At 49.3% G+C, this 12,714-nt stretch overlaps 1 protein-coding gene across 3 annotated transcripts in view; it reads right to left on the bottom strand.

The window, feature by feature from the left end:
* FANCI (FA complementation group I) overlaps nucleotides 1–12,714 on the bottom strand; it is a 556,119-nt gene that overhangs the window by 25,852 nt on the left and 517,553 nt on the right. For all 3 annotated transcript variants that reach the window (XM_085644440.1, XM_085644438.1, XM_085644439.1), the window contains exon 36: nucleotides 5,598–5,693. In XM_085644440.1, the coding sequence (XP_085500566.1) occupies nucleotides 5,598–5,693 (96 nt within the window). The remainder of the gene's footprint in view (nucleotides 1–5,597; nucleotides 5,694–12,714) is intronic.

Here is a 12,714-nt window from a genome sequence, read left to right as displayed (position 1 = left end):
AAGATTGTAGCTTGAGCTGTGGTACCCCTCCATATTACCAACATGTTGTCTATATAATGTTTCCAAGTCATATTTGGAGCAAAGGTGCTACCCATTGAAATGTAATGCGCCTGTAAGTAGTACTGTTCCCCAAATTCCAAAAGTTTCGTGTGAATGCTAGGTATGCCAGATCCAGTACAAATTCCTGTGGGTTAATGGAATCCCACTTAGTTGTGTTTAGGATTCTTTCCACTACTTGTAGTGTGGCCTCCTGAGGGATATTTGTATATAAGGACTCTACATCAGAACTGGTAAGGAGTTCCTTGGAAGTGTCAAACGAAAACTCTATCATATTTAAAACCTCTTTTGTGTCCTGTCGGTAAGTTGGTATTTGTTGGAACAGTGGCTCGAGGAACACATCACAGAATTGTGGGAGGAGCTCTAAATTAGAGCCAATCCCGAGACAATTGGTCTCCCAGGTGGTGAAAAGTTCTGTTTGTGCACTTTTGGTATTGTATAGAAGGAGTGTGGGGTTCTTTTTTGGATTAAGAATTGTGCCTCGAGTTTCGTTACCCAGCATTTCTCTAGGCCCTCATTCACTTTAATGGCTACTTCATCTTGCACCTGTCTTGAGGGGTTCTTACTAAGTCGTTTTTAATATTGTGAGTCATTGAGTAATCTCATACATTCTTCCTGATACATTTCTTCTAGAAGAATCACTCCAGCTCCTCCTTTGTCCGGTGATTTTATTACAATGGAATCATCAGCTACCAATGTTTTCAGCACCCTTCTTTCTGATTTGCTCACATTATTGAATCCCTCTATTCACGGCTTTTTTAAAGGACAAAATCGACCTGTGTTCACCTCTTGTTCAATGCAGGGCCTATCTTGGAAATATACTCTAAGTTTAATTTTTCTCAAGAAATCTGCCGTTTCCATTCTTAGTCTGAAGATGTCTCTTTGGGTGTTGGGACAAACCCTAATCCTTTGTTCAGGATTGCATTCTCTGTGCTAGTAAGGGTTTGATTACTGAAGTTTATTACCATGTTTTCTGCGGGGGGGCTACGACTTGCTCATGCTCGGCTGCTCTTCCCGTTTTGTATCGCTGTCTTTCTCCATGTCCAAGTCCTGCCAGGATACTCCTTTCCTTTTTCCTTACCCCTGCCTCATTCTAAAAAAGGCGCCAACTTATTGGGGGTAATACCAAGGTATGTTCTGGGTGGAGGGAGGATAGTAGAAAGGCAGATAGAACATAGTTATGGGGAACTCCATAGTTTCCAGCCCAGCCGCCCACCCCTGGGCATTGTGGGGGTCCAAACTGTGGTGTTGGGTGGAGGAACCCTCGTTGACCTTGGTACCCACGTTGATTCCAATGTCTACCTCTTCATTGTCTTCCATATCTCTGGTACCCGACTTCAGATTCTGCTAACACACTGTTTCGTGATAAGTCGTCTGACCTCGAGGCGGGTTTTTACACAAAATCCTCTTTTGCATATGGTTAGGTCTCATGTGAGAACCTTTTTAGGTCTTTTTGATTGAGTCTTCCAGTTTTTTCTTGTAGGTTGTTGTACTCATACATACCTTAAGATTACTCTCACTGGCTTTTATCTGGATTGCTAGGGCATCTGAGTCTTTTAGCAGTTCTTATCATTAGGACCGTCCAGTCTCTCGTGCATTTCCTTAATTCTTTATCTTCCAGACAGATTCTGGGTTTGATTGTTACTATTAGTCCAATGGGAGCTTCATTTCCCCGTTTAGGCTAACATAAATGGGCAGAAACATGTTGGCAGATAGGACATGGGTGTGAGTCAATCTCCATTTACTTATTTAGATTAGGTTTTTAATCATCATACCTAGTGCCCTAGTTACTTCCTTATCAACACTAAGGTATTTTAAATTTTAATCTGGATCCCCTCTTTTTTCAGTGTAGTCCAGTACGATTTATTTAAGAACTCCCTCCTTCCGTTAGTCTTTGAGGAGATTGAGTCTGCCCTGGTGGCATTGCCCTGCTAGGGTGGGGGGAGGATTCCAATGATGAAGCATGACACTACTAAGAGTGGTGTTGTCCATGACATCCTGTATAAACCCTCCAATGATGGACATCAGGAAGTCATTCGGAGCCAGTCAAATGACACGAAACTCCCAACAAATTGATGTGGTGTCAGCCTTCTGCCGGAGAACAGCCCTCTGATCTCCACCTCCCAAGCCCAACAGAGACGCGTCCATCACCACCATCAACTTTGGGTGAGGAAGGGAAAGGGGCCTGGAGCTGGACCAATTTTGAATGAGCAGCTACCACTGTAGATCTTGAGCCATCTCCTCTGAGATCCTCATGATATCCGTCAGATTTTCTTGATATTGGGCCTAATGGACCTACAGATTTCATTGCAAAACCCGCATGTGCACCTGGCGTTGCCAACAAGGAGGAGGTAGGATACCAAGAAGCCTCAAAACTGCTCTCACCATGAGCCAGGCCCGAGAATGAAACAACAGGATGATAACCTGAATGTCCTAGACTCATTGTGACAGAAGAAAGGCCCGAAATGGCACAATGCCCAAGACAGCTCTAGTGAACAAACGCCTTTGTGAAGGAATCTAGTGCAACTTTACCTCATTGGTAGTGAACCTAAACTGTGTCAAAAGGTTTGCTATCATCTGGAGGTGGGCTAACACTGACTATTGTAAGCCCACCTTCAACAGACAGTTATCTAGGTTGGGGGGAAACTGGTATCCCTGACCACTGAAGATGGGCTGAGACTACTGCCATCACTTTGTGACTGAGGGGCAATTGTAAGGCCGAAAGTGAGCATTGCAAACTGGAAATGCTCCAGAACTAACTTAAATCGCAAGCAAAGTTTGTGCAACTGCAGAAAGAGGATATGAAAATATATGTGCTACACGTCTAAGTACACCATCCAGTTGCTGGGGTCCAGGTCAGAAAGGATCTGGGCCAGAGGGAGCATTTTGAATTTGCCCCTCCACAGGAAGGCATTCAGAGGTCGAGACCCCTGTCATTTTCGGCACAAAGAAGTAACAACCTTCTCTTTTAAAAGTCTCGTACCCTCTCATAGTTCGTACCCTTTAGAGCAATGTTTGCAACACCTGCAGAAGAATGGACCGATGAAGAGCCCAACCGCAAACTGCCCATGATCAATGTGCAGAACTATAGTTTGGAACCATTTTAGATGGAAAATGGGTCCATTCCAAAGAACAGGGAGATGTGAGGGCGGTGAGGAATCTGCAAGAGTATCCACCAGAAAGAGCATTACCAAAGGTAAGTAAGTTATTCTTCTGATGGATACTTTTAACCGCAAATTCCTCACCTTGTGAATAAAGAGTATAGCAGGTGAGTCAGGAATGGCTAAGACCAAAACGACCTCCAGCACAGAACAAATGACTATCCTGACGGACCTGACTGGCAGTATATGACAAGTTACTTACGCCTTAGCTGGTAGAGACATGATCTAGCCACAGATTCCTTACCTTTAAACTCCCGGGCGTCAGACTGGATCAGAAGATTTTTCTTGGCAGTACCTCTGTGCGCCGGTAGGTGGTGTGGGTCGACTCCGCGTGACTTCATCGGCTTCGTGTTCATCATCATTGTGACGTCTGCTCCATCAATATAACCACCACTCCAGCGCGCTGATGTAAGTACTTTTCACGACTTTCCACGCCGGAAGAGCGGAGACATGAAGTGACTGACCATGTTTTAAAAAAGACGGCTAGGGCCCTGAAAAGGAACAGCCCTGACACGAACAACAATCCCACAGTGCAGGGAAGATGGGTGGGTCGGTAAGGAACCTGCGGCTAGATCATGTCTCTACCAGATAAGGTGTTACCGAAGGTAAGTAACTTGTCCCATATCGAATGGGAATAACGGCTGAAAAAGCAGGCGGTATTCACCGACCGCAATGCTAGACTGGCGGAGGAGAAAATTTTCTTCCCAAAGCTTTCCAGACTCTTGGATTCCCTGTCCAGGGGTGCGGAAGGGAACGCGCCATGTGAAGTGGAAGTTTGAACCACCAAGCTTTGTGGGGTGGGCAGAGAGGCAAACTGGGTCGCCTGGTGCAGGGTGATGGTGGCAGGCAATCATTCTATTCATAGTAGCCCCTGTGCTGAGCTTGGACCAGGTGCCGAGAAGAACGTACGTCAAGGCTTCATTGAAAGGCAGCAAGGGTTCTGAGCTGGAGACACCAAGCTGCAGGACGTCTGCTAAGATGCACCTGTCGCTTCAAGCCCGAGTTGAAGTGGGCCAACAGTGACAGCATGGTCCCCCTGCCCTCCAGAGAAAAAGCTCACGTTGCGTTTGCCAGAAGGGGACTTATGAATGCCGCCTGCTGCCTCTTGGTGCAGACCCTTCCAAACACCTCTGCACCCGAGTGGAAGTGGACTGAAGGTCTCCCCATGTCCGAGCATCGTGAGAACTGAACTCCCCTGTTGGTTCAGCCTGACTGGTTTCCCTGTCCAAGCCTGCAACCTCTTTTTCGATTGGACCGATTCCCCCTAGGACAATATTGGGCACCCGATGCCGCAAAGCACCTCTGCACCTGGCCACCCCATGTGACCTGTTGGTGCAGCCTTGGACCTTACCCCATACTTACATTAAGTGTAGGAGACTGGTCCTCTAAGTCGCTGTGAAGTACTTGTATGCAGTGTATATCCTTCCTCCATAGGATAACATTACTGCTTCAGAAATTGCACTGTGTCCATTTTTAAAAACCATAAAAATTCATAACTCGAAATGTACTTACCTGATTTCGATGATCTTCGTGCCTAAAGTTGTATAACATACGTGTTATTTTTATAAATTGGTGCAGATCTCCTTATTGAGTTGTGTGCATCATTTATTGACTGTGTATTTCAGCTGTCTAACACTCCTTTCTGATAAGCCTAAAGCTGCTCAATCACACTACCCCAGAGAAGAGCAGCTTAGGATTCCTAATGCAAGCCCCTGTCCACTTATAGGGGATACCTGGACTCTTTGCACAGTATCCCTCTTTTTGGTATACTATATAAAGAGCCAGCTTCCTACATGTGTCTACCACTTCTGGTAAATCTAGGAATGCATCAAAAACCATGGGAGTTGCATGGGAACACCATGCAATACTCATGGAACGCCTTGTCAGGGTAGAGTAAGGCAACACAGCAATTTGAGCTGCAATGCATTACTTCAGATTTATGAAGCCACTCGGGAACATGCAAAGCGGCCTTGTGTGGCCTCATATCTCATTTCTGTGTTGGGTTGCTTTTGCACCACGTTGCGCATAAAAAGGGCCCTAAGTGAGCGCTGGATCCTGGCATCTGTGAAGCATAGAACTGACACCACAGGAATGTTGTAGTAGTAGCACAATTGAGTCTATTTCCTGGCAATTCCTCATCTGAGCCCTCATCAGGCTTCATGCTTGAGCTCAAAGATTTTTCAGCAGTTTGTGTTCAGCATCATTAGGAGGTTTTCTTGCAGCAGCAACAGAGCCGCATGGCATCTTTACCAAACGTTTCCAAGCAGATCAAGAAAGGCTGCCACTTGGATCCAGTGATGTCTGTTTTTAACAACCAAACTTGAGTAAAACAGATACAACAAGCCAATTTGCATTAAAATATGAAACCATATGTTTTACCTTAGACTTCTTTGACAGATGGATCAGAAATTTCTCATATTGCTCAATTGCAAAAATCAGATTGGGGATGGGTTTGCTCTCACGAAGCACCTTAGCCTGAAAAATCAAAAATAAATGATTCCCTTGTACTTTTTAAATTCCGACATATAGATGTCACAGCAACACTGAAAATTAAGTTGCATTAAATATATTCAGGTTTACAGAAAATAGGCAATTCTAAAGGCAGCTAAACATTAGGTGTTTCTTCAGCAATCAAATTGGAAAATCACCACTTTCTTCTTTTGTAATGTGCCCAGCAGTACTGTGACGAATGGCAATTTACAACATATAATTATCTGCTCTTCCAAACATTTGGGGGATACACATTCAGCAGAAGGGTGAGCACGGAGGCTAGCTTACACAAAACAGCTTAAACTTTTTAAATACATTTTGTTTGCATGGTGATCTTTGGACGTATCAATAAAAGGACAAGCATAAAAGAAGGGGTTACTTCCGGTAACTGTCTTTGTGGTGGATTCTCTACCTGTAGAATACCACTTTTTGAATATCAACAGATGCCAGATTGGATGCAGAAACTTTACCATTGTCCTCCCAAGCCGGTAGCGGACACTAACTCAATCTCTGCGCTGGAAGCAACACCAGGGTGATGTCACTGGAGTCATTAGGCACTGGTGCACTGAGATCAGTTCCATGTCCATTTTTTCCGAGTCATAGAGGCAGAACAATTTGAGGCAGTGCAGTGCGACAATCTAAACTGGAATCTTATTATTAATGACCTATAACAACCCTTCATGACAGGGTTGTGTGAGGAATCACTAGGTAATCTGAAGGTAGATGGAGTATCCACTAAAAAGACAGTTCTAGAAGATAAGTAACTTTATCTTCTGATGGATACGTCTACGGGCGGATTCCTCGCATGTGGAATACATTCAAAAGCAGTACTCAAGCCAGGTGGTGGGTCTGAAGAATCGGTCACATGAGGACGCCCTGAAGCACCCAGTGTGTGACATGAGCACCCCTTCTCGCCTCCCGATCAATGCAACCTGCTCAGCAAAGACTTTAAGAGAAACCCATGTCACAGCACATCACATCTCAGCCACAGGAATACTCCTGGCGAGCACTGATGTAGAAGACTTTGCTCTGCTGGAGTGATTATGACATTCCCTAGGACAGTTCCTTCCTGGCAAGGGCACAGTACATCTTAATGCACAGTATTATCCAGAGGGACAAAGCCCTTTCTGAAATGCCTTGCCTTTCTTGCTAACTGTATATTCTACAAAGAGCTGGTCATCAGATCTATTTCTTAGCTTTGGTCTATATAAAAATAGACTACCTACCTGGAGTTCAGCTGATGTAATCTCACCTTCTCGTTGGTTGGGTGAGGCGGTGGGTAAAAGGTAATGTATTGCCCCAGATGAAAAGGGGTCACCACCTTTGGTAGAAAAGCTCCTTTATTTCTGCCGATCAATTTGTCTGGGAAGAAGCATTGTAAAGGCAGATGGACACTCAGTGCATGAAACTTGCTGACGCACATCGCCAAGGTTATGGCCACAGGAAAAAAAAAATGTAATGTTGCACAAGTTACTACTTGTGTAACGATATATCTGTAAGAGACATTAGTTAGTGATAGATTCCTTACCTTAGAATATCAACACGCATCAGACTGGATCCGGAAAGTTTTCGTCATCAGTAGCCCTGCGCGTCGGAAGGTGGCATCGTGCGGCTCTGCGTCCGTAGCTGGCGTTGTATGCGCCGAGATGACGTCACGGAGACTACTTAGGCGCCACCCATGCGTGCTGACGTCAGTTCTGTACACGACTTTCCAAGGCAGGAACGCAGAGCCATGCAAGAAACTGACCACTGGTGCCATGAAACTAGGGCCCTTAAAAAGGATGACCTTAACCCTAGAAATCAGGTCGCAGAGCGGGGAGGATGGGTGGGGCAATAAGGAATCTATCACTAACTAATGTCTCTTACAGATATATCGTTACACAAGTAGAAACTTGTGCATCTGAAAGAGACACGTTAGTGATAGATTCCTTACCTTAGAATAGATACCCCATAAGAAAGCGGCCCGAACATATACGCTGCAGCGGACGACAGTTGACATATCGGAAACTAACGGTTTTAAGTCAAAAAGGTATATATCTATACTTGCCTGTTCTGTCCTCTTCTCGTGCTCATTTCAAATTCTTCTGTACTTTTCATTCTCACACCTACCTCTTTATCAGAACCTAGCCAGCAAGGAGATAACCGCACAAAAAGCACTGTAATATTATCTCTAGACTAACGGTGGTTAATCCATGCAACAGCATTTGTGATTGTATACAACTTATACAAAATAATAAAAATATATAAAAATAAAAAAAAGAATAGATACCCCAGCAATACCAACCCCGGTGGTGGGTCGGCGAACAAGATTACACCAGAAAGTCACGGAGGACAGAACTGCCAAAGAAGCCGTCCCTCCGGACTTGACTGTCAAGGAAATAATGCTTGGTAAACGTGTGCAGCGAGGCCCACGTAGCTGCCTGACAAATGTCCTGCAAGGGAACGCCACGTCCCAAGGCAGTAGTGGCTGCCGTTGCCCTGGTAGAATGGGCACGCAGTTCCACAGGAGGCTCCTTCGTGGCCAACGAGTAACATGCTTTGATGCACAGAACGACCCACCGGGAGATGGTTCATTTGTGCACGGCCCGACCTTTTTTGGCACCCACGAAGCCAACAAAAAGCTGGTCATCCACCCGGAACTGTTGTGTGCGCTTTAGATAGAATGAGAGTGCACGTTTTGGGTCCAGACGGTGGAGCCGCTCTTCCTCTTTTGAAGGATGCGGAAAGAAGGTGGACAAAGTGATGGTCTGCCCGATGTGGAAGGGCGTGACAACCTTCTGGCAAGAAAAAAGGACGAGTCCTTAAAACCAGCTTGTCCAGGTGAACCAAAAGAAAAGGAGGTTTAGAATGGAGCGCCTGGAGCTCACTCACTGTTCTGGCAGAGGTGATAGCTACCAGAAAAGCCGTCTTGAGAGTGAGAAGACGTAAGGGACAGTTATGAAGGGGCTCAAAGGGAGCGCACATCAGATATGTCAAGACAAGATTTAAGTCCCATTGAGGCATTATGAAAGTCACGGGAGGAAACGTGTGTGGAATGCCTTTGAGGAAGCGATTAACAACCGGGGACTTAAAAAGAAACGGCTGATCTGGAAGCCGTAAAAAGGCGGAGATGGCCAAAAGATAACCCTTGATGGTGCCCAGAGCAGAGCCCTGCTGGGCCAAAGAGAGAAGGAACAGAAGGACCTCAGAAAGAGGGGCAGAAAGGGGGTCTACAGCCTTTGCTGTGCACCATGCCACAAATTTGTTCCACCTGTAGGCGTATACCGTTTTAGTGGAGGGATGCCTGGCTGCCAGAATGACATCACAGACTTCGGGAGGAAGGTTGAAAGCTGTCAACTGTCGCCACTCAATCTCCACGCATGGAGGTGGAGGCTGGACAGGTTCGGGTGGAGGACCGTCCCCTGCTGCTGCGACAGAAGATCCTCCCGAAGAGGCAGTCTGATCGGGGGATCGATCGCCATGCTGAGTAGCTCGGGATAGCAGTATTGTCGGGCCCAATCTGGAGCCACAAGGATGACTTGGGCCCGGTCGCGCCGAATCTTCTTCAGCACTCTGGGAAGAAGTGGTATAGGCAGAAAGGCGTACAACAGACCGCAGCCCCACTCGCGACGAAAAGCGTCGCTGAGCGAGTGCCGCCTTAGAAATTCCAACACGCAGAAGTGATGACATTACGTGGTCTCTTCGGTGGCGAATAGATCTAACCAAGGCTCTCCCCACTGCAGAAAGAGACCTTGCGCCACGTCCGAGTTCAGACGCCATTCGTGATCCATCATGCACCGGCGGCTGAGTTCGTCCGCCCTGGCGTTCAGAGAATCTGCCAGCTGTTGAACCACCAAGGTGATGCCTTGATGTTCCAGCCATGTCCATAGGTGAAGAGCCTCCTGACAGAGGGTCCACGACCCCACCTCCCTGTTTGTTGCAGTACCACATGGCGGTGGTGTTGTCCGTGAACTTCTGCACAACACTTACCCGGACAGAGGGTAAGAATGCTTTCAGTGCAAGCCGGATCGCCCGAAGCTCCAAAAGGTTGATATGGAGCCGGAACTCCGCTGGAGACCAGAGGCCTCTGATCTCCGCCTCTTTCAAGTGGCCGCCCCTACCCAGGAGGGATGCATCCGTCACCACTGTATGCTCCGGTTGGGGAAGGGAGAGGGATCTGCCCTTGACCCAATCGCGATTCGTGAGCCACCACTGCAATTGTCGTGCAGTGCACTCCGAGATCTGGACGTGATTGGACAGGTTGCCCTGATGCTGTGCCCACTGGAACTTCAGGTCCCACTGCAGAGCCCGCATATGCCATCTGGCATGTTGCACTAGCAGGATGCAGGAGGCCATTAGGCCCAGGAGCCAGAGGGTCATCCTGACCGAAACCCGGGATAGAGGCTGAAAGGTCGGAATCATAGCCTGAATATCCCGGACTCGCTGCTCGGGAGGATAAACCCGAAAACTGCATTGAATCCAGAACCGTTCAGATGAAAAGGGGCTTCTTAGAGGGGCTCAGGTGCCACTTCGGCACGTTGATGGAAAACCCCAGCAAATGCAGGAGGTCGGCCGTAGTCTGGAGGTGGGAGACTACTGCCTGGGGCGAGCCCACCTTCAACAACCAGTCGTCGAGATAGGGGAAGACTGGAACCCCTGATCTGCGCAGATGAGATGCGACCACCGCCATCACTTTCGTGAACACCCGAGGGGCACTGGTAAGGCCGAAGGAGAGCACGGCCAACTGAAAATGCCCTTGGCCTACCGTGAACCGCAGGTAACGCCGGTGGGCCGGCAGGACGGGGATATGAAAATATGCGTCATGCAAGTCCAACGCTACCATCCAGTCTCCAGGGTCGAGGGCAGCCAAGACCTGAGCCAGAGTCAACATCTCGAACTTCTCCTTCCAGAGGAAGCGGTTGACGTTCCTGAGGTCCAAGATGGGGTGCAGGCCCCCTTTCTCCTTTTTGGGGACCAGAAAGTAGTGGGAATAACAACCATGTCCTACTTCTGACCCAGGAACGCGCTGGATGGCCCCCTTGGCCAAGAGGGCCGTGACTTCCTGCTGGAGAAGCCCAAAATGGTCCCATGACATGCGGTGGAACTGAGGTGGCATGGCTGGAGGGGCAGACTCGAAGGGGAGGGCCCAAGGACTTGGCCGTAGCCCGGGAGTCCTTAAAACGCTCCAGCGCACTATCTGTCTTATCGCCAAACAGGCGAGTACCATCAAAGGGCATGTCCATAAGAGAACTCTGAACATCCCCTGAAAACCCAGTGGACCACAACCAGGTGTTGCGATGGAGGGCAACTGTCGTGGAAATCGCCCTACCCAGTGAGTCTGCGGTGTCCAGTCAACACCGGATGGCGAACTTTGCTGCATCTTTCCACTCAGCAGAAGCTTGGAAACGCACTGTCCGAACCTCCTCAGGACACTGAGGCAGCACCTGTGCAACCGTGTCCCACACAGCGTGGGAGTATGGGCCCAAGAGGCATGAGGTGTTCACCGACCGCAGCCCTAAGCTAGCAGATGAAAACAGTTTCTGGCTGAACTGTTCCAGCTTCTTGGATTCCTTATCCGGCGGGGCGGTTGGGAACGCGCCTTGGGAAGTGGAGGCCTGGATGACCAGGCTCTCCGGAGTCGGGTGGGTTGTCAAAAAAAAGCAGGGTCACCCGGGGCCGGGCGATGACGCCTGGCTACGTTTTTATCCACGGGAACCCCCGTTGCTGGTCTAGACCAGGTGCCCATCAATACGTCAGTTAACGCCTCATTGAATGGTAGCAGGGGCTCCATAGAGCTAGCCGCCAGCTGAAGTACGTCAGTGAGGAGATTAGTTTTGAGGGTCACCGTAGGAAGATCAAGGTGAAGGGCCTCAGCCGCTCTACGGAGCACCATAGTATATGTAGCGTCCTCCTCCATATCCACAGCAGGAGGAGAAAGAAAGCCAGGTTCAAAGGAGAGGTCAAGGCCACCTGCATCCTCCAACTCTTCTGTCCATTCCTGTTCTGACCCGCACTGCCATGCGAGAGGGTCCTCAGACCCCTCCCCGTCGTCCCCGTCCTCCACTGCCCGTGGAACAGGCTGCGGCGGCGGGGGAGGGACAGGGGAATGAAAAGGGTCGAACGGTGCCGGGAACGGCGCCGGTCCGGCTCCGTGTCCCAATTAGGGTCCCAACTAGGGACAAAATTGACCGGGAAACCGGGCAAGGGTGGTGGTGGAATGAACGGAACCCACTGCGGCGCCAGCAACAGAGCCGCAGGCGGAGCCGGAGGACCTAGTGGCGCCAGAGCCGCCGGCAGCGCAGCCGGCAGCAAGGGAGGGCCCTCGGCGCCCGAAGGTGCACCGGCGGGAGCCCTAGGCCTGAAAAGGCGGTCCATGGCAGCAAGGAAAGAGTCGCCGACGGACCCGGATAAGGTGGATAGACCACGGGACTCACAGGCTTCAAAGGAGCCGCGGGGGGGGGGGTCATGAGGGGGAGGGGTACCCCCGGCCCCCTTGTCCGCGGACCGACGGGGGGACATCGGAGAGCAAAAACGCTTCTTCGACTTCTTCTTATGACGTCTCTTACCTGATTCCAAGTGTAAAGACTTCGACTCCGAGGAGAGATGATGATGGCTCCGCGGTCGGTCCCTCGATCGACCCCTGGACCTCGAACGGCACGGAGACGCCTGCCGGGCCTCCAGCAGCTTACGGAACCGCTCCCGTAAGGCCTTTGGAGCCATGGCCAGACAGTCGGAACATGACCGGGAGTCATGGTCGCGCTCCAGACAGTAGAGACGCCATGGGGGTCGGCCACCGACATCGTACGGCGACAGGCCCCGCAGGATTAACTCTAAAATGAAAGACAAAAAGTCTCAAAAGTTAGTCAAAAAGTGACTAGTGTACGTACTCTAATCGGATCGGCGCCTGCTGGCGCAGAAAAAGAAAAACTGACGTCAGCGCGCATGGGTGGCGCCTACGTAGTCTCCGTGACGTCATCTCGGCGTACCGACGCCAGCGATGGACGCAGAGCCGAACTACGCCACCTTC

Source organism: Triturus cristatus, chromosome 3_1 (assembly GCF_964204655.1).
Source record: "Triturus cristatus chromosome 3_1, aTriCri1.1, whole genome shotgun sequence".
Classification (NCBI taxonomy): domain Eukaryota; kingdom Metazoa; phylum Chordata; class Amphibia; order Caudata; family Salamandridae; genus Triturus; species Triturus cristatus.
The sequence above is the reverse complement of the archived record's forward strand: the minus strand, read 5'-3'. Positions and strand labels throughout refer to the sequence as shown.